The sequence below is a fragment of the Salvelinus alpinus genome, chromosome 6 (assembly GCF_045679555.1).
Source record: "Salvelinus alpinus chromosome 6, SLU_Salpinus.1, whole genome shotgun sequence".
In the NCBI taxonomy this organism is placed as follows: Eukaryota; Metazoa; Chordata; class Actinopteri; order Salmoniformes; family Salmonidae; genus Salvelinus; species Salvelinus alpinus.
Window position 1 is genome coordinate 26,865,746 of NC_092091.1, and position 26,010 is coordinate 26,891,755.

The 26,010-nt window shown below is 43.4% G+C and overlaps 2 protein-coding genes across 6 annotated transcripts in view; both read left to right on the forward strand.

Moving 5' to 3' along the window:
• The window catches only part of LOC139578465 (centrosome-associated protein 350-like), a 44,462-nt gene extending 41,972 nt beyond the window's left edge, over positions 1-2,490 (forward strand). For all 5 annotated transcript variants that reach the window (XM_071406094.1, XM_071406093.1, XM_071406096.1 and 2 more), the window contains exon 36: positions 31-2,490. In XM_071406094.1, the coding sequence (XP_071262195.1) occupies positions 31-195 (165 nt within the window). In that variant the 3' untranslated portion in view covers positions 196-2,490. The remainder of the gene's footprint in view (positions 1-30) is intronic.
• A 1,420-nt stretch (positions 2,491-3,910) lies between these two features.
• Positions 3,911-19,690, forward strand: LOC139578466 (sulfhydryl oxidase 1-like). The gene is made up of 12 exons (XM_071406098.1): positions 3,911-4,306; positions 5,221-5,321; positions 5,750-5,798; positions 5,926-6,028; positions 6,935-7,025; positions 8,053-8,198; positions 9,371-9,505; positions 9,625-9,754; positions 12,941-13,063; positions 13,894-14,032; positions 15,460-15,636; positions 18,535-19,690. The coding sequence occupies exons 1-12, from the start codon at positions 4,015-4,017 to the stop codon at positions 19,476-19,478; spliced, it is 2,430 nt and encodes an 809-aa protein (XP_071262199.1). The 5' UTR covers positions 3,911-4,014; the 3' UTR covers positions 19,479-19,690.
• The last annotated feature ends 6,320 nt before the right edge of the window (positions 19,691-26,010 follow it).

Below are 26,010 nucleotides of genomic sequence, written 5' to 3' on the forward strand. Positions count from 1 at the left end.
GGTAGTGAGATGTCTTGTGTGCATTTTCAGGTCCAGGAGCTTCATGAGGAAGAGTCTCAGTGGGTGAACTATGATGAGGATGAGCTCTATGTCAAGATGCAGTTGGCTGACGGTATCTTTGATGCGTTGATTAAAGACACAGCAGAAGTTCTCACACAAATTCAGGAGAAGAGATCGAAAAGAGCCCTTTCCTGAGCTTTTAAGCCTCCATTGTAAACCCATCTTCCACCAGACAGTCCCTCCCACAGCCAACGTGCCAATGATCTCCAGATGCCTTCAGTTCAGTCAAACTGGTACCCCTCTGCAACACAGCTTTGGACTAGCTAATTGTGGATCTACCACATGTCTTACACCAAACATCTTTGATCCAGCCTTCAACCAACATGTAAAGCCTCCCATGTTGGCTCCCCTGTTCATGTCCAGTCAAAGATGGAGTGGATCTTGTTTCCCATTAAATTCATCAATGCTGCTAAATTGACTGTTCCATGGCTCATGAACGCAAGACAGTATTGAGGAGCAGTCTGGGTCATCTAATAACAGGTGATGATGAGAAGATTATATATCAAGTGTGGAAGTCATTGGGGTTATCAGATTGTATGAAAATGAAATATTTTGCCTTTTGTATTGTGCTATTTATTGTATGGAAATTATTTGATTATGGTTTTGTTGTTGAAACAAACTTGCTGTTAACAGGTTTCGAAACAAAGATTATTTTAGCATTTTGTAAAAGAATGGTGAAATAACAAAGCACAAAAAGATATGTGAATGTAGAAATGGCAATACATTGTATAGGAAGTGAGTGAAAAATAAATTAAAATCTACCTTTTTGTATTTAATATTTAAGAATCCAAATATTAGTAATTGATGGGTTTAAACACTGTCCTTTTTCGTCCATGTTTTTGCCTAGTAACTAGTGTATTGGCAATGAAAACAGATGCCTAGAGGTTCTACCTGGTTAGATTGGAAACCAGCCTGTCACGCTGGACTCAAGCCTTAAAATTAGCCTTTTACCTGATTCAGTTAAAGTGCCTCTTTATGATTATGAATTGCCGCACTCAAAAGCAACAACACAATTTACAGGCCTTAGTTGACGTCTCTACTCTTATGTACCTCCTTTCTTTGAATGATATTTAAATATACAGTACATACCTTTTCATAAATACCTAAAGTAAAAGTATTTTTCCAACTGGGTTAAACTTCAGTCTCTGCCTTGTTCAGTGTCTACCTAAGTATAGTTCTAACCAGAGAACCCTGTTTGAAATCCCCCATTTGCCTTTTGCTCACAGACTCAGTATTGCATTTCTAATGGTTCTAAGGTAGCATGACTCAAATGCCATTTATGGTAGGTAAATATATTATGCCTTTGTGTGTCACTGATGCACTCTTGATTTACTGCAATGGAACCTAGTGTTCTCTCCATTCGTCACGTACACAATGGCTTTAGCAGCATGGTAGCAAGTGTGAGTCATTGATTAATTTGTGTGGGTCCTAGCATTCAACAACAATGTTCAAGGGCTTATTCTGTCCTCTCATCAGTAGATACTTTAGTCCAAGAATACTGTGATGTACAAATTAATTTACCATGCACAGTGATGCTTGTCAATTGTAATTTTGGTTATACAAGTGACCTTAATGGTGGGAATGAAAGTAGTTTCCATGCCAATTTGCATTTTACAACCACTGTTGTTTTACCAGAAGGAGTGGATAAACTGTTAACTGTCTGTTGTGAATTTGCATTTTTACCACCGCTGTTATTTTACCAGAAGGAGTAGATACTGTTAACTGTCTATTGTGAGACGTTGGACTGTACATTTCCCTTTGATACCCATTTCTCCATGATATGCCTCATTTTGTGTGGAATGAGAAAATAGTGATGTGATTTAATACCTAGTAAATTAATTTCCACAAGACTGTATTGCAACACCTCCCCGTAGAATGGTGAGAAAAATCTGAATTTGATTGTAGCTGCGGAGAAATATGAATTGATTGTAGCTGGTGGATGTAATGTCCCATTTATAACTATGCAGTATTTGTTGGTTGGGTACATTGTTTTATGTTTGGATCATACAAGCCAGCTTTGTAGTCTTGTGGAAAAACATTGAATTGCAATGTAACCAATACGCCTCCAGACAGTTTTCAAACCGCTGTCTGTAGTAGGTTTGTGTTGGCCCTTGCTGTGAAGATGAATATTTTAACTCCAAAGCAAAAATGTATATTAGACAAAAATGGTTTGATAATGAAGATCTTTTTGCATCTTTTAAAGTGTATGAATATTTAGAATGTACTACTGTCAGAGACGCAGGTACACTAGACTTGTAAATTGTTTTATGGGGTGTAAATATACTAGAACATTTCCCTATTGGATCTGACTCACTATTGAACCTGGAAGATTTTGTAAAATAAACATTGTTCACATGTATATAGTATACATATATTTTAACTAAATTGAACTTTGAAATTGTAAATAAAGCTTTATTTCCAAATATTAAATGTGTGCTATAACCTGCAAAAAGCATGCCTAGCACAGTGCCTCAAGTATGTTTGGCCAAATGTTCCTTTTCATTTTTTTTGCCTTATTATTTTTCCCAATTTGAGTGATTTGCATAAGTGTATTATTATAAACAAAGCTGCAGGACATCCTCACTGTGTCCTGTTACACCCTAAGTTATACCCCACACGTTATCACAACGCTGACTCATCACCTCAGCCTTTGATTGTCATTAGCTTGCGGAAGTAGAATATGACAAGCATTAAACTACAATAAAGCTCATACATTGAAAATGTAACCCATACAATTTACTTTTATAAACCGTGTATATAAGGAGATCAGTCAATTGAAATAAATTAATGTTAAATCTAATCTATAGATTTAACATGATTGGGCAGGGTGTGGGCCTGGGAGGGCTTAGACCCACCCACGGGGGAGCCAGGCCCAGCCAATTAGAATGAGTTTTTACCCACAAATGGGCTTTGTTACAGACAGAAATACTCTCCAGCACCCCCTCCCCCCAGACGATCCCGCAGGCGAAGAAGCCGGATGTGGAAGTCCTGGGCTGGTGTGGTTACACGTGGTCTGCCGTTATTCGGCCGGGTGGACGTACTACAAAATTATCTAAAATGCCGTTGGAGGTGGCTTATGGTAGAGAAATGAACATTACATTCTCTGGCAACTGCTATGGTGGACATTCCTGCAGTCAGCATGCCAATTGCACGCTCCCTCAAAACTTGAGACATCTGTGGCATTGTGTTGTGACAAAACGGCAAATTTAAGTGGCCTTTTATTGTCCCCAGCACAAGGTGCACCTGTGTAATGATCATGCTGTTTAATCAGCTTCTTGATATGCCAAACCTGTCCGGTGGATATTGGCAAAGGAGAAATGCTCACTAACAGGGATGTAAACAAATGTGTGCACAACATTTGAGAGAAATAAGCTTTTTGTGCGAATGGAACATTTCTGTGATCTGCGGTTACAAATTGGATGTTCAAATCCTGGATTGGAAAAAACACTGCCTGATATGTCAAGTCAAGTGATAAAGACAGGTGCAGCTGGTAATGGTTGATTGGCCAGACAGTATGGAATAGCCACAAAGTAAATATTTAACAAGAGGGTGATTCTTGATAGAAAACAGAACTAGCAAGTCAGGCTGTATCAGCTATCTGAACACGATGTGGGAGGTTACAAATGAATACATTGTATCAAATATAGGCCAATGGATAGTTGGGGACGTTACAATGTATATCTACTGTCTGTTGGCAAAAGTTGCTTGTTTGCATCCTCCAAAATCAGGATGCTGATTAAACTAAATTGCGTTCCATAATCGAGGTTCAAGTACAACTATAGTCAATGGAATTACTCTGTCTTACTTTATGAATTTAACCAAATGACTATGATTTAGCCCTGCTTCGGTTGGGGGAGGGAGTTGGACGAGTGACAAAAGTGAAAAAGTTTATCACTTTCTTATACAGTGGTTGCCTTTCTGAGTTGCTGGCTGTCAGAAAGAAAACACTCGAAGATGGCGCGGCGCTGCTGCCGTGCCACGTCTCGGTTTACAGGGGAAATATATACACATTTCAGAGAGTCATTCATATCTACGATTGTCATATTTGTGTGTTTAACTTTTCCTTTTACCACCGAAGCTGGCTTGTACACCGCTTCTGATCAGATAGTAATCTTAACCCCGGATAATGTGGACAGCGTTTTGGTCAATTCCACCGCCGCACTGGTGGTTGAGTTTTACGCCTCTTGGTGCGGGCATTGTATTGCATTTTCTCCCGAATGGAAACGTCTCGCAAGAGATATTAAAGGTTGGTATGCATTTTAACGTAATAAACATTTTCAATGTAAATTGAACGGGTTGTTAGTAAACCAATCATAATTGACTGGTCGTAGTATGAATAAGTGCATGGGTTAGAACAATACATATGTTCTTGACATGTGGATCCCTAAATTTGTCTTCATTTTGCAGAGTAGGCCTATGCATGTTTTCTTGTATGCCCACCGAACTTCAGTGCAAATTAAGGCAGTGTGTAGTAACCAGTTCAAAAATCTAATAATTGATTATGTAGACTTAAAATTAATTTAAGACTTTTAAAATAAAATAATAATAATTAATTGTTTTAATTTATTATTGTATTCTACTTTAACATGTAAAAAAGCTGTGTGATTCTGACTGGTGAATTGAGAACACACCTTGTTTCCCACAGTACAGGACAGACAGTTTCTCAGCCCCCCCTTCCCCCTTCCAGAAAGCAACCTCTACATGTGATTATTGGAGCATATGATGTGATTTAGGAGTTCACATTCTGTCCATGTCTCATTGCTACTCTTGTTCAAACACCATCCTTTGCAATCTCAAATGAGAATACTATCTGACAATTCAGGCCTCAGTCTATAAGCAGGATCCAGTTAACTATAACAGGAAAAGAATTCCATACAATTAGTTTGAAATTGACATAGTTTCCTATTGGCAGCAGGCCCGAACACAGAAAGGTTTTAAGGCCTCAGATCTAGAGAGAGCATGACCCACCAGCCTCTGGCCTGCTTTCAAGCTGACCATACAGAATACTTGTAAATGCTTAGGAGCGGTAATAATAAGAGGAATATTTGCTACAAAGATCAAAAGCTGTTTTGACTTCTGAATTCCTGCATATAACCCTTACTGTGTAGAGTAATGCACTTTTGGTGCATTGACTTTGACACTAATTATCTCTCTCCCCAGAGTGGAAACCTGCTGTGGATTTAGCTGCCATAGACTGTGCTAATGAAGATAATGGGCCGATTTGTTCCCGTTTTGGTGTCAAGGGGTACCCAACACTGAAGGTACTTCAACTGTAATATTCCACAAGCCTTGTGGATTTTCAGTCTTACCTCACCGGAACATGTATCCAATGTTTAAAAATGACCCGTATCTCACAATGATCATGAGTCATTATCAGCTATTTTTACTCTGAAACTTTTCCATATATAAACTCGTAACCTTTAACAGTGTTACATTTCAGTCGTGTTACATTTTAGTCAGCAATGCACACACTTTAGATTAGTCAGCAATAAATCTGTTATTTTTCTCCCTTTCTGTCATCCGGTGGAAGTCAAATGAAAGAGATCATTTGTCTGAATGAGAGAGCTGGAACATCTGCAGTTGATTTAAAGTATGAAGGGGTTGTGGGGGAAGGGGTGTCCCCAGTTCCTCCCAGTGGTCAACATGCGGCCACCTGTCATCTGATCCTCTCTTTCTCTCCCTCTGACAGTTCTTCCATGCTTACTCCAAACCTGACTCCAAGGGACAAGGTTTCAGAGGTAATGCAAATGTTCCGATAATTCCTAGGGTAGATGGTGATGATATGAATGGTTAGTATGAGAAGTTAAAACAAACAACATGTGATCCATATCCTCTTATTAATCCTGTGTACCTGAATCCTCCCAGAGGGTCCTCGTGATGTAAGGGGCTTACGCCATAAGATCATCGAGAAGATGGAGACCCATGAGGAGCCTTGGCCCCCTGCCTGCCCCCCTCTGGAGACCGCTAGGTGAGGCAGCCTCTTCTGATCATGTCAAACACCCCGGAGCTCACACATACAGACAGTACTGGTCTCCAGCAGCTCAATCGCGAGATCCAAGTAGCTAGCAGACCACCTATGAGTAGCTCGCCAAACAATTCTAAAAGTAGATGCACATGTTCCACTGCACGCTGTGATAAATATATCTCACAAGTATCAGACACAGTAAACTCCCAGCTACTACCTAATCCACGCAACATTGGCATTATATGACACCCCTGGTTAGACACTATTGGCTTGAAAAGCCAAATCTAACACTAACTGCCAATGCATTTCCAGCAATATTGCCCCCTTTGTGCTGTGTGGTGTGGGCGTTTGTCTATCACTTTGTGTGTAGCCAGTAGTCATTGCTTGACTTAGGTGCCGATTGAAATAGGTGCCGGTACTCATTTTGGGTGCCGGTAATGTTTATATTCAGGTGCTGGAGCTCCACAATACTTCTTAGCTAATATTCTATAAGAGGAACAGGAGCTCCAGCAGTAGAACATTTGAGGTGCTGGTACTCTGCTCCCAGGAGCTCCTGCCCAAGTCAAGTACTTATTGTGAAATGTGAGTTCAAGTAATGGTTTGGAGCAGATCTGTGCCATAAATCCTAAAAGGTTAGCGTTTGAAACAATGGCCAGGTCAACAAAACCAAAGCATAGATACCTTGTCCATAGACTGCTTACAGGGTAAGGAAACCAACATGTTATTTTGTAATTTGGGAGAACTATCCCTTTAAGGCCCTATCCCATCTGTCATTTGTGTTGTGTCAATGCCCAGATTGTGCTGCTCTTCACTTTATAGTCTTAATAGAAATGTACTTGATGTTTCAAACGTCAGCTTTTATGGAAATGTAGTCACTCTGTAGAATGTATTATTCTCTTCTCTCCACAGCAAAGCAGAGATTGACAACTTCTTTGAGACTAACAGTGTGGAACACCTGGCCTTGATCTTTGAGACCTCTAACTCATATGTGGGCAGAGAGGTAAGAATGTATTATCATCAGTCAAGCTACATGCTCCTCAGAGGGAAATGGAGGAGAAAAAATCCTGGGCGTGATCAAATAGAAAGTGTTTTTAATGGACATGTTTACTATGTATAAAGCTACACAGTGGAGGAGTCATAATACCCATAAAGCCTAGCGGTCAAACAGGGAAATGGTTCAATCATTTTCCCACCATTCATTTTTCCCATTGGGGATTTTAGAAACACTTAAAATAAGGGCTGTGTTTGGTAACACTTTACTTGACAGCCAGTGTCATGGTCATAATCATGTCATAATGTCATAACAGCTGACATAACTTGTTATAATATGATCATAACACTGTCATGACATATATTTAGACCTGTTGTGACATATGTTACCTTATTTTATGGCTGGTTATGACACCTACGTAATGGTCAAATCCCACAAAACCTACTACACAAGGCAAAACATTCCATTACACCATAGCATACGTGTCAACAGTATGTTTGTTATATTATTTTTTTATTGACCATGTTATCATTGTAACATGAAATAGTTAATCCAGAGATTTTTACCTTTGCCTCGATTCGGCAGTCCCGTCCATCATCATGGCATTTCTTGTTCCTTATAATAGCCACATTAGCAGCTAATTAGCATTTCACTTTTGTGGGGTAAATACAGGCAAATATATTGATAAAAGTCACCTTATCCTAGAGAGATTTACATGGTTATCAAAACATCACTCCAGGGTAAGCATACACGAAGCACATCCCTTATTTTAAGTGCTTCTAAAATCCCCAATGGGATAAATGAATAGTGGAAAAACAATTGGAACCATTTCCCTGTTTGACCGCTAGGTTTTATGTGTGTTATGACTCATACTGTGATGCTCTATAGTACCATGCAGACAATATGTTGACTGTGGGACTGTATCAACAAGAGTGTGTCACTATGTCAACAGTGTACTTGCATGTTTAGTACAACCAGTTGAAAACAACATACAGACAGTGGATCATTACTGTGTTGGTTTGTTCTTCCTCAACAGGTGACTCTGGACCTACTGCAGTATGAGAACATAGCCGTGCGGAGGGTCCTGAGGACTGAGGAAGCCCTGGTGGCTAAACTGGGTGTGACTGACTTCCCATCCTGTTACCTGTACTATCCTAGTGGGAACTTCACCAGGCTCCATGTGTGAGTGGCTGTTTGAATACCATCACAATATATGACAGAACTGCAGATCACTTTAGCCATCTTCAGTCTGGATCCTAATGTACCAACTCGTCAAGGGTTTTTCTTCTTCTTCAGTTTTCACGGTTCAATACGCAACAATCTTGTTGTGAAAGGCTTTGTTTCAGTTGTGTTATCCACAGCTATGATAGGATGCCTTTTAACATCTGGCCTCTTAATGGGATCATGCAATTAAAATAAGTCATTATTCAATATCATAGTACTTTGTATGATGATTGCTCACCCCGTGAATTAATCTGCGTTTTCTTTCGCTTTGTTTTGCTTATTTCAATAACTTGGCACGCAAGAGGAGTCTTTTTAGTTGACAAATGCAAAAAGGAAATTATTTATTGCTAATTTATTTATTCCCCCCTCCTCTTCCCGAGCATACAGAGGGGTTTTTAATTTCTTGCATGAAAACAATGGCGTTCCTTTCCTGCGGTTCACCTACCAAGCCACCCCAGCCTCGCCTCGCGCTGCGACAGATGGTCGCCCATCACAGCTGAATGCGCGATTGATCCAGGAGGGGTGGGGAAATGCAGTCGCACATCCGTCATGAGTGTGCCTCTCCCAGGTGAACGCAGCCCCTCTCTTCGATGCGTGCCTCTGTGCTCTGGGGAACCCACTCTGTGCTCTGGGGTGGGCTGGACGAGCTCAGGCCTGGAGCAGCATCCTCCTCCTGCTCTCATGTGCTCGGGGGGGGGGGGGGGGGGGGGGCTGGCTGGCTGATGGGGACAGTGGGAGGGGTAGCAGAGTTTTTGTTCCATTGCCAGGGTTAGTGGAGAGGGAAATAATCAGCTATGGTATCTCAGCACCATCTGTTCAGCAGAGGAGAGAGGAGGCCATAAGGGCTTAGTGAGGGGACCAGGGGCCCACCTGTGGCTCCAGTTCCACACTCTACTGTGGTCTGATGAGGGCAGGCCCTGGCAGAGGCAACCACTTGTATCCTATTCCTAGCCAGTGAAGCTAAAAAAGCTTTTTCTTCCACTGTAGCTAGAATATACTGTGAGGTTTGTGTTCTAGTGGGAAGGATTTTTCACCTGTTTCCATGGTTAAAATCATCCTGTTGCTGGATGCCAGGTCAATGGAAATGCATCAGTCCTACCTGTGAAACTGTCTGCTTGGCTGTCTTCCAGACAAAATGAGGCCCGGACCTTCTACACCTACGCCCTGCAGAGGCTTCCTGGGGTACTGCGGGCCGGAAATTCACCACCAGTGACCTCTGACCTCTTGAAAAACACAACAGAGGACCAATGGAGACCGTTCAACAGGTAAACCACTAACTCGACAAAGCAGTAAAAAAGTTACTATTTGGGGGGGGGGGGGGTATAAGCCTTACCAATGTAACCCCAGTGATTCCATGACAAAAATGTTAAATTCTGTGTGTCAGGTCTCGTGTGTATATGGCAGACCTGGAGTCTACTCTGCATTACTCTCTGCGCTTGGAGCTGGCAGCTCACCCTGTCATCAAAGGAGAGGCTCTGAGCGCTCTACAGCGTTACATCTCAGTACTGGCCAAGGTGATTGGGCAGGTCTACTCACCCCCTGAGACAAACCCTACCCATACTGAACACTAACCTCACATACATTCATCTTCTGTTCATATCGAACACCCTGAGGAAAGGGCTTTGTAGTGAGGGTGACACGCCACTAGAGGGAGAGTGAGACAGTGCTTTGGAGTTGTCGGATATCAGTTGGGAAACGCACATTTCTGCATGAATTAGCTGTACAGTTTGTTCTAAAATGTAACTTCGCTTTGAAAAATATAGCTGAAAATATGGTCCCTATAATGCATCATAATAATTAACAATTGCTCTCTTAGTACTTAGATGTATACAATATTCATAATGGTACAACTATGTAATAACTACAATGTTACATATTTATTACAGAAGAAGACATTCAGAATTATTTTTTTGCACAGTATCACAGTAGGAATGACAGCCTCAATGTCAATCCCAAAATTGGAGGCCATTGACTTGACAGGACACAAAAGGCTGTCTTGGGTATAATTTAAATACTTAATTTTCTTCCCTGGTGAATAGAGCGTGCCAATACCCCCTACTGATTTTTTTGTACGCAGACATACCATGATTAGGATTTCTTTGGACTGGGTCCCCTCTTCTCCTCTCCTCCCTTCCCAGCATTTAGCCTACCCAGAAGTGTGCCAGGGATCCTTTTGATTAGGCCCAGGATGATGGTATGTCACAACAAACTAAGATCCTTAACTTCCAGAGTGACTGTAATTGGATCATCCTGAGAATGAGTTACTGTGTACAGAACCTACAGCTGGTGTCACACCGATGACACACCTTGACACAGTCCGTTGTCAATAGAATCTGTGGTGTGCTGTGCAGTGCTGCACCCACATCACAGTGCATCTCCGTCCCAGACAGGATGTAAACAAGTTATATTTCCTGCGCCATAATATTACTAGATTTACTGTCTTATCAACCAGAATCCGGATTTATGAATCCTTATATGTATATGAGGATTAAAAAAAGGGGATCTGGGACGCATGAGAGCATTACAAAGAGGTTCTAGGATTACCGTTTCTATCCTGCTTTCTTGAAAGATGCCTCCAGCAGCGATGGAGGGAGGGCCAGGGAATTAGGGGAACTTGAGCCCAAATCTTGCTGTCCTCCATCCCAAATCCAGCTGTCCTCCATCGCTCTCCCGTGGCGCGTGCCTCAGTGTGCCCATGCTAAGGTTAGCAGTTAGCGGAGGTGCATGGTGGTGGAATGTGGCTGTGGCAGCTGCTTGACATCAGTGATACTGTATAGGTAGCCCACCAACTCCACAGTAGAACAAAGGTCTTTGTTTGTCAGGCTTTGGCTGGGCTGTGGGTATGACAGATAGGTCCACTCGGCTGATGCCACAGTGGGAGCAGTTAGGCAGATTTTACTCAGTGGCATGTATATTGGTCCCAGAGGTCGAATGGGGCAGGATTAAAAGGGCTTCCCCGGGCCAGGCCGACAGATGCATTCTCTTTTAAACGTCTCTCAGAGGAGACTGCGGTTTCTCAAGTGCTGATACTAATCGGATTTAAGATGACATATTGCCGTGGTGAAGTGAATTGTCATGGTCCTCCGAGAGACGGGGGAGGGGGTGTGTAAGGTGGGGGCTCTGATAGTGGTTGAAGGTACACTACCAGAGAAGGGGTCACTTAGAGAGATCCTTCATAATGGTGATACTGTAGCATTGGTTCTTCTCACTTGATATGTTCATGAAACGTCTGCCCATCAGTGACCTCTGCCAATACTTCAGACAATGTACTACTGATTTCCAAGCCAAATATGTTGGCCTTTGCTTATGATTGGGAAAATAGACACACAGGTGGAAAGCAGAACATGCTAAACGTTTGGCTCTGGTGAGCAAAGCGCATTAGTATCTCCATCCCCAATTTCCTCCCTCTTAGATTCAAATGTGTGTTAATGAGCTTTTCACCCTGGTTAATACCCAGTAGCCCAGACCTGGGCGTCTGGGCCGGATGGTCGCTAAACCAATTGTCCTCCTCCTCAGTAGCAGCAGCAGCCGGGGGACCTCCTTTTGAATCTTGTTAAAACCCCACCTGTAGTACGTGATTGGGTATCTGTGTCTGTGAATACCCAAACACCATATTTTTGGCTGAATGTCTAAGATTAAGGGGAGCAAATCAAAGCCTGTGTGGGGCGCAGGGGTTAAGTACATCTCCAGGAGCCTTTTTAAGTGGGCCTGGTGTAATGGAGATCCAGTTAGAGTGATGAATAGAATCCTGCGCCAGGCACCCAAACGCTGCTGAACAGATGGCCAGGGCAAATTGAAAAGACTCTGCAGCACAAATCAAAAAAGGTGCACTTCTGGGAAGCTGGCGCCCCGGCCGGGCCGAGCCGTGCCCCTGCCTCTGTGTCTCACTGATGGGTTTGTGCCCCTGTGCCGCCCAAGGAAGCAAAAGGTCAGCACTGGCCCACTTTCAGGTCCACCATATTCACACTGCTAGATGTTACTACACTGACAGTTTTTTTCCTCGTGTGCTTTATGCGACTGTGGGCGTGTGTGTGCATGTGGTTTCATTGTTATATACTGTCTCCTCATAAGTAGTCACTTTTTCATGACTCAATGCCAGAAAATGCTAATGGTCCTTCGTGACTGAGACATCTTACCTCTGTTTTGAATGGGATGAGGTTGCCATGACCACCTGCTGTTTATTTGGTCGTCTCTCAGCCGTTAGGGTGAAATCCAGGCCGACCTGTAGGATCTAGTCTTCATAGTATAATAGTGTGTCCTCCAGGGTGGCCGTTTTAGGAGTTCTTTAAGGATAGGAAGTGACTTTACACCTCCATTCAGCTGACACTCTTCTGTCACCACCGTCTGAAACACAAGGCACTGGGATTTCCTCCCTGCCTTCCATAGTGGCCCACTGTTGGTTGCAGTGTCATTTCTACACACGCCATGTTGTCTTGACAACTACAGAGGTTAGAGAATGGAAACAAACAGTACGAGAGACAATCCTGAAAAATCCAACAGTGACTTTATTACACGTTAAGAACTGCAAAAGCAGTTTTAGGTTAAACTTCGACCCTCCGACAGATGGCATAACAGATGGATTTGGAACTCCTAGTGATTATAACCTATTACCACACGGTCAATATGCTGTTGAAGAGTCTATTGTATTAAATGTGAGGAGAGTTAATGATGATATTTAACTGTAATGTTGTCTTGGGCAGTACTTCCCTGGTCGACCTGTGGTGAGGAACCTGCTGAAGTCAGTGGACACGTGGCTGAAGGGTCAGAACGACACAGAGCTCTCTTACAGCTCTCTGAGGGACGCCCTGGACAACATAGCAGAGGTGAGGGGTCAACCCAAAGCCACCAGCCAATCAGACAAGCCTGAGGCAGAACCACCCACCATATTGTCGATGAGCTAGAGTTTTTATAATAATGACTGAAATATTACAGGCATACTGCACACAGGGAAGTAGGTTTATGTAATGCTGTATATTCAGATATGTCTCGATATGAATCTTTGCTCACAGTCTTGTGCAGGCATGTGTATAACTGGAAAATGTATGTGAAGTTGTCTTTAGATGAAAGCTTGCATGCCTATAGGTTCACAAATTGGACCAGTCACTTAGTGGCATCATTAGCTTTTAGCAGCCAAATCAATGAATCAATGAGGAGGTATGAACCAGCTCCTCTAAGGAAATGGACTGATGTCTAACAGTATATACACACGGAATCTTTACTATTGACTTCAGAGTAATTCTGTCAATCATAGACTCAGCAATCCTGGCCAGTGGCAGGGAGGGAACGACTATATGTCAGGAGAAATATGCTGTTGGATCAAACCACGTTTAACCAGTGTTTCCTCCTTCTGACCTGAATACAGTCTCTCCATTGAGGCGATCCATTACCTGGAATTGACATGATATGGAGTGAGAATAGTATGGCACAGAATGCTCTACCACTTAACATGAAATGTTGCAGTAAAGTAGATTGCAGATGAATTCTCCTCCATGTACATGCTTATCTTGTTGTTTACATGAATGTAACCAACCCCTAAGAATCCTCAGATAAATCTGTTTTCCATGTAACCTGCTCTGTGAGAAGAGTGATCAATGTGGCCATATCTTGAGCCGTGTTTAAGTGTCAATACATGTATGTGTTTGTGTGTGATCAGGTCCCCGATGCTGCTCTGCCTGAGGGGGTGAGGTGGGTGGGCTGCCAGGGCTCCATGCCCCACTTCAGAAGGTATCCCTGTGGCATGTGGACCCTTTTCCATGTCCTCACTGTACAGGCCGAGGAAGCTGCTGGCAAAGGTTTTTTTTTTAAATCACTAAGCAACGGCTGTTTATGTCTTTATCATAACACTATCACTAAACTGTTAATTCAGTATGAATGTTCCTGGAACAATGGTAAGTGAGAAAGTGTTGCTAGATTCTAAAACAAACCCTCCTGCCTTGTTAGCCCGTTGCTGTGGCCTGTAGAGCCCATCGTCTGGTAGGAAATTGGCCAGAAGTCAGCAGCCATCCAGTCTTGGAGGAGTGAGTGTGCCCAGGCGATGAACCATGACACAAGTGTTTCCAGTCTGTTAGAACTCCTATGGCTCTCTGGGGACAAATCCTCGTAGTGCATTGAGCCAGTCAGAAGCGTGTGCAGCATTAACACAGGGGCTGCTGCTTTCAATGCAGGGATATGGGGCAGCTAGGGGATGGCAGCAGGGGGGGCAACTGGGGACAAGTGCTTTGTAAACAAATTTGCCTGGAATGTTTAATGGAATGTTTTGCATTCACCTGATGTGACCGCACACACTTGCACAAGCACAACATTTAGACTCACACAAGTACGTTCCGTGTTAAATTCCACTAGTAGCCTATACAAAGCACTGTTCTTTTTTTGGTTTTGTTATTCGTTTTGTTTTCTTGACACACCACCAGCTGAAACAGTCCCTAATTGTGGATGGGTAAAAAGGGATTTCTTTAGATTAGTCGTTAGAAAAAGAGGCAGCTGACCAGCACTCCTCTCCTGGAGGGGTTAATCCCAGGGCTTATGGGTTGGGGAGGAGGGTTCACATAACCTGCAGATGGGCCACCAGGGGACCAGGGGTGTCCATCTGGCCCCCTGCGGATGGACCTCTGGATTAGAGCGCCACCCCTCCACCACGGCTCATCTTTGAGCAAAATAAGGTTTTACTTTAGCAGGGCATGAAACACAACATAACCTGCATCAACAATATCTGCACTGGTACGGTGCTGTTACTGACAGTGACATCTGCAGACTTTGTTGTTTTCACAGCTCGTTGACTAAATACTGTTATTCATGGTACGTACACATCACAGCACCGTAAGAATGAAAAGGAGACTGTTTGTATGGCCGTATTTCCCTGTTATTAACCACCCATGGTTTAATACTGGAAAAGCCCTCACTCCATTGTAAAAATTATTTTTACCTTTAAGCCTACACCTTTAATAACAACTGGCAACAAAAGTAAGGGACCGTTGCACCTTTTTTAGTGTACCAAACCAATATGGCCATAGCCCATACTAAATGTATATAAAAAAAAAAAACTATATATACTATATATATATATATATATATATATATATATATATATATATATGTTTGCTGCGATTTTATAATGTACAATATTAGACTACTTTTCAATAGTACACATCACGCTGAAGTGCATAACAAGTATGGTTAATCTTGTTGATGATTTCATCCTCTTGTGCGTTCTTCTCCCCAGACCCCCAGGAGGTGCTTCAGGCAATGAGGTCCTACGTCCACTGTTTTTTTGGCTGTCGGGCATGTGCCACCCACTTTGAGAACATGGCCAAGGATAGCATGTCCCATGTGGGGACGCTGTCCACCGCCATGCTGTGGCTCTGGTCCCGCCATAATCACGTCAACAACAGACTGGCAGGTAAGGACACATGACAAATGTTACTGTTACTTCCATAGAGGATGATTGATCAGCTGTCTATAAGACTGAACCTCCAACACATACGTCATAATATGCTAATTATATCAGTATAGAATATGCATATAATATCATATTAAAATATGAAATATCTAGAAGAAAAATAGAAACGTCTTCCTTAGTGGTCACCATTGTCTATACAGGAGATAAATGTGGCCCTCACAGGCCACTACTTCTGCCTCTCCCACTTTCCCCCCTAGAGGATCTCTTTCAGCCTCTCACTCCTTTACACAGGTCTCATAAGAACCACACCTTACTTTTTCGGTGGATTCCTGCCCCAAGTGTCCCGACCCTGCTCCTCACCCCTAAATCCCTATAATACACCCGGAGATCCTCTGGGCAGACACCAGCTGTCCCCCCTCGCTTCTCTCCCCTGTCTCTTCCTCCACTGAGATTAGCCCATCTTCCAGGAGACTGAGATTCCCTGCCCCAGCCTGTCTACAGCTCATTACAGGTCAGCAGTAAATACTCAATCTGTGCGCTTAACAGTAGTGCTAAAGACTACAAAACAGCAAAGACTACAGTCTTGTTTATTCAATTTTGGCAATTATTTGTTTCTATCCTTTGGCAATGTTTTAATGTCAAATGTTTTATCCATTCATATTTTGTGAAGATGGTCAAGCCCATCTGTGGTACTTAACGTTTTGACGTCTGTGTCATTTTAATTAGGGCTATATGGCTGCTGCGTTGGCCTCCCTCTGTTAGAGCCATCATTTGAGTTTATTAGGCACAAGCCTGTCATTACCACCTCACTTTGTTTAGTCACTTTGTTGTCTTTTCTCTATGGTGGTGGGGGTGGCTCCCCCATCCTCAATCTCCTGGACAGCCCGTGTCCTGAATAACAGGGTGCGTCCCCTTCTGGGCCTGTCCCTGGTCCCCAGACACTCCTCCCTATTAGGACTGACTGTCTGTCCCTCCCCAGAGAGTCATATCCTCCGCTTGACAACTGATATGGCAACAATCTCCCAGAACGGGGACCACCAGCCCAGGCGGAGCCCAGAGGCCCCGCCTCAATTCCCAAGATGCTTGTGACAGCTGGTGGCACACGCCATGTCACCGGCATCACGCCTCCCTCTGTTTTGTAATCCCTCACCAGGGTTGTTCAAGTTGTGGGATTTTGGGGGCAAGTACCTCAGGGGGTGGGCTGAGCTGTCGGGGGGAGAGGAGGGGAAGGGGCAGGAGTGTTGGTAGCAATGCGTAGCAGTACCTCTTCTGTCGGCCCACTCCCCTCACTGACCCCTCACGCCTCTGCTTCGCATCCCAGTCTTCCCCAGGGGGGAACATCCTCTCCTCCTCCCCCTCCTCCCTAAAGTGGGGCTCTTTAGCAGCTCCCCCCACCGTCCTTTCAGAGGCAGCCATGCATGAAGTAGGCCCAATTTGTAAAGCAGCAACACAATTAATTTAGCTGGCTCAAAAGGTCCCCAAGCCAAGCCCGGCGCAACAGCAGACCTGTCCTGTTGTCAACAGGGTGAGATAGAGACTCATGTCTAAAGATGGCAGAGCCACGGGCCTGCCAGGGCTCGGAGATGCTGTATGGAGGATCTCACAGTAGTACTGCTTGGAGACTGGAGCAGCTCATACTGTACTATAGGGCTGCAGGTAGCCTAGCGGTTAAGAACGTTGGGCCGCTAACCAAAAGATTGACGGTTCGAATCCCGGAGCCGACTAGGTAAAAATCAAAGTCCTCTTAGTTACTCTGGATAAGAGCATGTGCTGAATGCTTGAAATGTACTGTGTGCTTCAGAGCATCACTATGCTGATCTACCAGTCCATATACACTGCCACTGCTCCTTCATGTCCTGTAGTGTAGATCTCCACATTCACAATTAGTGGTGAAGAAGCTAGTTTAAACAGTATTTATTTATACTCTGAGTATTTATGCAGCGCTATGAATGACATTTCCTGACAAGCCTTTGTTACAGTATCAGTATTGGTACTATTGCTAAAGTCACCTCTGAAAATGAAAGGCAAGGTGATGAGTAGACACATCAGAGGCATGTCATCACAAGGGGACGGGATATGAAAGCTGTCACGCTGGTAGAATGTATACAAAAGGGCCCAATCCCAGCAGGACAGGGTAAAATGTATGTATCTTTTATGTAAAGTGGTGTATGCAGATTACATGCATATGACTGAGATGAATCTGGAGGAGAGACGGTAGATGTAAATTGACAGAGCTGCTGCAGCTTTGACTTTCCTCCCGCATGGGCGTCGCCAAGCAATTTATTAGCAGATGCCTCCATTTGGGGGGCTAAAGAAAACATGTAAAGCAAAACAATTGTAATTCGTTAAAAGGAGAGATCCCCTCTGGAGGTGCCTGCTTTCATATTCAATTTAGCGATTGGGCCATCTTCAAAGGGGTGTGGAGGTAAGGGATTGGGGGTCTGGGAGAGGTTTGGGTGGAGGGGGAGCTGTCCGCATGGACCACATCTATTATCTGGCCTCTGGGACATCCCAGAAGCCCATTGATCATTGTTAGACCCTGTCACACTGTCACATACTCACACACCTAGACATCACACACACACACACACACACACACACACACACACACTGCACTTACTGCTTATTATGAGCCATGCGGGTGAAATGGATCTAATGTATTCAAGCAGGAACATAGATTCTACATACAAAAATATGTATTGGTATAAGTTTGGTTTTATTGTGGGCGATCCAGTATGTCATCATTATGTCCTTATATGGAACCAATCTGTTTTACCTAATACATTTCAATTTTCACCGAAACAGTTTTCCCTCTCAACATGACTGGGTTATCTGTAATATTATCTCAGATGAGTAATCACACACACCCATCTTAACTGTCATATTCCTTCTGACCAGGTGCTCTGAGTGAGGATCCCCACTTCCCTAAGATCCAGTGGCCATCCCCAGAGCTGTGTCCCAGCTGCCATGGGGTTAAGAAGAGTGGAGAACACACCTGGAACCAGGAAGAGCTGCTCACCTTTCTCCGATCCCACTTCTCCTCTGAACACCTCCTCTCTGACTACCTGGAGAAGGAGGCCCAGCTCCTCAGCAGGCAGAAGGAGAGCCTGGTCGCCAGGCAGCAGGAGAAGGAGCAGGAGACCAAGAGAGGAGCAGAGAGGAGGGCCAGGGCTGCCTTGGCCGAACCACCTCCAGGCCAGGAAGAGGAGGAGGAAGATGAGGAAGAGGCTCAAGAAGAGCCAGCAGCAGAAGAGGAAGTGGATCAGAGGGCAAGAGGAGAGCAGCAGGGGGGTAAGACCTCTGAACCCCCCACCTGGGTAAAGCCCGAGGCAGACGTGTCCCGGCAGTCCCAGCGCAGGCCCAGCATTGTGGGGCTGAAGCTCAGGCCACCCCAGGAGGAGATTGTGGACCTGGACTCCTTCGTCAACCAGCACTACAAAGCCAAGGCCCTCCGCGCTGCAGCCGCAGGGTTCTCCCGCGTCAAACGCAGGACCCTGCAGAGGCAGGAGGAGCCGCAGCCTGGAGCCGGTCTGGAAAAGGGACCAGGGCTGGGGCTGGGGGTGCAGCCCGTGGAGCCGGAGGACTTGTTGGGGCAGCGCAACACTCTGCAGAAAAGGATCCTGACGGGCCAGTACACTGGGTCAGAGGAGGAAGGAGCTCTGGAGATGTACCCCCACCCTAACAAGAGGCGCTGGATGTCCTTCCTGAGCGTGGGCTTCTCCAGACTGGACATCAGCCTGTGTGTGCTCCTCTACATCCTGTCCTCCATGTGTCTGCTGGCCATGTACCTCTTCTTCAAGAACCGCCTGCGGCTGCGCCGGGCCAAGGTGGCTCTGCCCTGAGTCAACTCTGCCTTGCTGTGCTACTGTAGATTTACCCATACATGTGACAGTGAAGCTGTGGTCAGTTCTTAAACCATCCAAGTGAAGGATCCGTAATGTTCCGCATTAATGGATGGCTTTGTGGTGCATGCTTCCGGGATAATAATTTATGCATTTTATTTGTGCCTTTTTTGACCACTTGTGAATGATTAATTAAAACTCGAGGAAATGAATATGATTGTGGTGATTTTTTTGTGAATACAACAAAAGGGTTGTTGATATTTATTGTAATTTTTAGGCTGTTTAAAGCCATATTATAAATTAATTCATGTGAAAAGGAATCACTATATAGTTTTATGGATAGTAATTCAATATAAAAGACAAAGCTCTTTCTCTTACTGTTACTTCCAGCTCTTCCAAATAGTTCAATAAGCTGTGTACTCTAACAACTGTAGAGAACCATTTTATATTCTTAGAATGAAATCAATCTTCTATTCAAAAATGTGATTTTTACAATGAGAAATGTGCCTCGAATGACATTTTGGATTAGCAGTGCCTGAAAGATGATTATCCATATTAATTTAAGCATTAAGCAAGTGAATGTTTCCAAATAAACAAAGATGCCATATGATAACAGATAGTCTGTGGTCAGAATTGTAGTGCTCAGTGTTCACACTATAGAATTAGCTCTAATTCTATGGTTCACACACATTCCGTTCCACAGTGGTCTATGTCGACTGAGCATGCTATGCTATTGTCTGATTGGCTAGGACATATTACATGTCCCAATTAGCTTTGCACAATAGAGTTTAGACATTAATGAAATGTTTTGGAGCCGCACTAGTTAACAGGATACAAAATAAGGAGGATTGGGGTTTTGGCTGGTGCCCATTACATAAAACTTACTGGTCTCAATCAACTTGAGATACTGTGTTTTGCTTTGCTTATCTCAATCAATAAAATTATTTTTGCTCAAATTGTGCATTGTTGTCACGATTGGTCACTTGTTGACTTTGATAGTTCTCTTTGGGGCAAGGGACACTGAAAAAGTGTATATTCTAACTGCTGTTCTATAGATGAATGGAAACCACATGTACATTTATCATCAATATCCAAAGTACCTGAGATGTCAGATTATGCTTTCTCTGTCCCTCTACATTTTACCACTTGATGTTTTGCATCAATTCAGATGAATAACATTCAGATGTTTTGTTTTTCGTAAGGTGGCAGGGTAAGAAGTGGTGGTTGTGGGGGTGGCTGTAGGTTAAAGGAAAAAGCCTGTTGCCATCTGGTCTGTTGCTCTAGCTAAATCCTAACAATTTCATTGGGATTATAGCAAGTGAGTAATCCAGCTTTCCTTTGGACTGTAGGAGATTACCGTGAGGATTAGCTTCCACCCGATAATAAACTTTATTAAAACGCAATCGGCTTTCAGGGTCTCTTCCTTCACACTTGGAAGTGAGCTCCGTTGGGGGTGTTTTTTCAACCGTGGGGGGGTGGATGTGAAGGCCGGATGGGTACCTAGGGGGATAGAACAGTTTTGATGTGGTCCAGGTTACAAGCTCATTTGAAGGACACTAACGCTTGATCTTGAGCTTTGTGTTTTCCTGGAACATTGAACTCAATCGATCCCATGTCGCTGCCCCCTCTACACCAAGCCCTCCCTGTCTCCTGGCTTTCACATTGGCTGAGCAGAACAGGGCATGGTGGCAGCAGTAACAGTAGCCAGCAGTGTGGTGGTGGAGCTCTCAATTCTCCACAAAAACACAACATGATTAATGGCCCTACATTAAAGGAGTGGAACACCAAGCCTGAGCAGCTGTGATCTCGGACTAAATCAAACCTTTCAGAATTGTGAATTAAGCCAAATGACAGTTTATGATCTGTAGAATGGACTGAGAAAAGCATAGTTTGTCATGGTGAAATTACTGCAAGGTTTAGACATTTTACTGATTGCCTCCGATGTATCATCTATAAAACTCATTCCGGAGAGGTGTATCTCTCTGATCGAGTGCTCTTTCTTTGGCTCGTCAAACTGTAATAACAATGATGACATACAGTACTTATTTACTTGCTTCATCACTTGCTTTGATCCAACTTACCTACTTATCCTTCTCAATTGACTTGTTTATTTGTTTACATGCATTGCTATTGGATTGTGAGCAGTAAAGGTGCTTTTTGACCCCTTCCCTGCTGCTCATGGCAACCCTCCGGTGTTCTGAGCCCTGAAGCCCAGGGTATTATGTGGGTTGAGACTAATGCAAGTTAATGAGGAAGTTGGCTGCAGTGCAATATACGTCTTTGGCTTTGCCAACATGGGAGGTGAAAAGTGCGCACTGAGGACAAGGGTTTCTAATCCAATCGTAGACTCTCAGCCATCCACTTGATATCCCTGCTCATGAATTGAGATCACACAGGGACACTCTTCTACTACTTTAACATCTTTTAGAAACTGAGAAATCCTTGCTCCTTGCACTGATCCTAAAATGTGGAGAGACTCAGGCAGGGAGGTCTGTGTCTGTAGTTGCCTGGCTACCCAAACTTGGTCCGGCCAAATGCTACCCCACTCCCACGTACGTTAGATTTCTTCTCCGCAATGTAGCCTCTGCCGAGTCCCCAACTACCGGATGTTCCAGTTTTCAGGGGAAATGGAGTTACCGGATGTTCCAGTTTTCAGGGGAAATGGAGTTAAGCAGAAGTCATTATTTTTAACTCCTCCTCCACATTTACTGGATTGGTTGAACAGTGCAGAATAGAACCTCCCCCTGAAAAAATATGTATTCTCGTGAAGACCCGTATGTAGGGGATCTAGTTTCAGGAGGTTATTTTACGCCCGCTGCGATAGGTAACCACAATGAGTCTGAATCTGAGTGCCTCCCCGACAATTTCTAGAACTCAAACACATTCTAACCGTTCTGATTGGCCCCAGAGACAGATGGGTTGGGCCAGAACCAGGACACACGTGGTGGGTAAAGCGGCTTTACATCTTTTGGGGGCATTGGCTTTGATACTCTGATTGGTTAGAGATCATCCAATCGCCGATGACTTTGCTTTGTACAACACCCCTCATTATGACGTCACCACAAACGACTTCAATGATGGCAGTTTCAGACTGAAGTATGTAGTGAACGATAGAGCAGTGGAAGAATTCCGTTTGAGTCGTCAGGCAATGACTATAGCGCTATACCAGAATGTAAAATGTAATATTAAGGAAGCTCGAAACTCAAGGGCAAAAAAATCACCTTGCTGCTCTGTATGGTGTTGTCTTCCATAAATTAGACAATACACAGTTTTATTGTCAGCCTCTCCTGTATTCACAGCCTGCATGTTTACTACCAATGTGTTGATGTGTTAAAATGAAGGAAAGGTCTGATACATTTTCTGTCATCTCTATCGGACCTTAACAATACTATGAAGCTTTTCCCCTATAGAGCTCCAGCATGTGGAAACAGTGAATCATTTAAAATGGAGAGGTTCGTACAGTTGAAGTGGGAAGTTTACATACACTTAGGTTGGAGTCATTAAAACTTGTTTTTCAACCACTCTACACATTTCTTGTTAACAAACTATAGTTTTAGCAAGTCGGTTAGGACATCTACTTTGTGTATTTTTCCAACAATTGTTTACAGACAGATTATTTCACTTATCATTCAGTGTATCACAATTCCAGTGGGTCAGAAGTTTACATACACTAAGTTGACTGTGCCTTTAAACAGCTTGGAAAATTCCAGAAAATGATGTCATGGCTTTAAAAGCTTCTGATAGGCTAATTGACATAATTTGAGTCAATTGGAGGTGTACCTGTGGATGTATTTCAAGGCCTACCTTCAAACTCAGTGTCTCTTTTCGACCGATTATGATTTTTCAACGCCGATACCGATACCGATATTGGAGGACCAAAAAAAGCCGATACCGATTAATCGGCCGATTTTTTATTTATTTATTTGTAATAATGACAATTACAACAATACTGAATTAACACTTATTTTAAGTTAATATAATACATCAATAAAATCAATTTAGCCTCAAATAAATAATGAAACATGTTCAATTTGGTTTAAATAATGCAAAAACAAAGTGTTGGAGAAGAAAGTAAAAGTGCAATATGTGCCATGTAAGAAAGCTAACGTTTAAGTTCCTTGCTCAGAACATGAGAACATATAAAAGCTGGTGGTTCCTTTTAACATGAGTCTTCAATATTTCCAGGTAAGAAGTTTTAGGTTGTAGTTATTATAGAAATTATAGGACTATTTCTCTCTATACGATTTGTATTTCATATACCTTTGACTATTGGATGTTCTTATAGGCACTTTAGTATTGCCAGTGTAACAGTATAGCTTCCATCCCTCTCCTCGCTCCTACCTGGGCTCGAACCAGGAACACATCGACAACAGCCACCCTCGAAGCAGCGTTACCCATGCAGAGCAAGGGGAACAACTACTCCAAGTCTCAGAGCGAGTGACGTTTGAAACACTATTAGCGTGCACCCCGCTAACTAACTAGCCATTTCACATCGGTTACACCAGCCTAATCTTGGGAGTTGATAGGCTTGAAGTCATAAACAGCCAAGCATTGCGAAGAGCTGCTGGCAAAACGCACGAAAGTTCTGTTTGAATGAATGCTTACGAGCCTGCTGGTGCCTACCATCACTCAGTCAGACTGCTCTATCAAATCATAGACTTAATTATAACATAATAACACACAGAAATACGAGCCTTAGGTCATTAATATGGTCAAATCCGGAAACTATCATCTCGAAAACAAAACGTTTATTCTTTCAGTGAAATACGGAACCGTTCCGTATTTTATCTAACGGGTGGCATCCATAAGTCTAAATATTCCTGTTACATTGCACAACCTTCAATGTTATGTCATAATTATGTAAAATTCTGGCAAATTAGGCGGCCCAAACTGTTGCAATGAACGCAAGAGAAGTGATACAATTTCACCTGGTTAATATTGCCTGCTAACCTGGATTTCTTTTACCTAAATATGCAGGTTTATACTTCTGTGTATTGATTTTAAGAAAGGCATTGATGTTTATGGTTAGGTACACGGAGCAACGACAGTCCTTTTTCGCGAATGCGCACCTCATCGATTATATGCAACGCAGGATACGCTAGATAAACTAGTAATATCATCAACCATGTGTAGTTATAACTAGTGATTATGATTGATTGATTGATTGTTTTTTATAAGATAAGTTAAATGCTAGCTAGCAACTTACCTTGGCTTCTTACTGCATTCGCGTAACAGGCGGGCTCCTCGTGACGCAGGTGGTTAGAGCGTTGGACAAGTTAACCGTAAGGTTGCAAGATTGAATCCCTGAGCTGACAAGGTAAATATCTGTCGTTCTGCCCCTGAACAAGGCAGTTAACCCACCGTTCCTAGGCCGTCATTGAAAATTAGAATGTGTTCTTAACTGACTTGCCTAGTTAAATAAAGGTATAAAAATATATATATATATATATTTTTTTTTTTAAATCGGCAAAATCGGCGTCCAAAATTACCGACTTCCGATTGTTATGAAAACTTGAAATCGGCCCTAATTAATCGGCCATTCCGATTAATCGGTCGACCTCTAGTCTCTTTGCATGACATCATGGGGAAATCAGCCAAGACCTCCACAAGTCTTGTTCATCCTTGGGAGCAATTTCCAAATGCCTGAAGGTACCACGTTCATCTGTACAAACAATAGTACACAAGTATAGACACCATGGGACCACGCAGCCGTCATATCGCTCAGGAAGGAGACGTGTTCTGTCTCCTACAGATGAACATACTTTGGTGCGAAAAGTGCAAATCAATCCCAGAACAACAGCAAAGGACCTTGTGAACATGCTGGAGGAAACAGGTACAAAAGTATCTATATCCACAGTAAAATGAGTCCTATATCAACATAACCTGAAAGGCTGCTCAGCAAGGAAGAAGCCACTGCTCCAAAACCGCCATAAAAAAGCCAGACTACGGTTTGCAACTGCACATGGTGACAAAGATCGTACTTTTTGGAGAAATGTCCTCTGGTCTGATGAAACAAAAATAGAACTGTTTGGCCATAATGATCATCGTTATGTTTGGAGGAAAAAGGGGGATGCTTGCAAGACGAAGAACACCATCCCAACCGTGAAGCACGGGGGTGGCAGCATCATGTGGGGGTGCTTCACAAAATAGATGGCATCATGAGGTAGGAAAATTATGTGGATATATTGAAGCAACATCTCAAGACATCAGTCAGGAAGTTAAAGCGTGGTCGCAAATGGGGTCTTCCAAATGGACAATGACCCCAAGCATACTTCCAATGTTGTGGCAAAATGGCTTAAGGACAACAAAGTCAAGGTATTGGAGTGGCCATCACAAAGCCCTGACCTCAATCCCATAGAAGATTTGTGGGCAGAACTGAAAAAGTGTGTGCGAGCAAAGAGGCCTGCAAACCTGACTCAGTTACACCAGCTCTGTCAGGAGGAATGGGCCAAAATTCACCCAACTTATTGTGGGAAGCTTGTAGAAGACTACCCGAAACGTTTGACCCAAGTTAAACAATTTAAAGGCAATG

Excerpts from the sequence above, each read along its gene's own strand:
- LOC139578466 (XM_071406098.1), top strand. The coding sequence starts at position 4,015 with ATGGCGCGGCGCTGCTGCCGTGCCACGTCTCGGTTTACAGGGGAAATA. Across the intron at positions 13,064-13,893 it reads CCCTGGACAACATAGCAGAG|GTCCCCGATGCTGCTCTGCC; the intron begins GTGAGGGGTCAA and ends GTGTGTGATCAG. Across the intron at positions 14,033-15,459 it reads CGAGGAAGCTGCTGGCAAAG|ACCCCCAGGAGGTGCTTCAG; the intron begins GTTTTTTTTTTA and ends TCTTCTCCCCAG.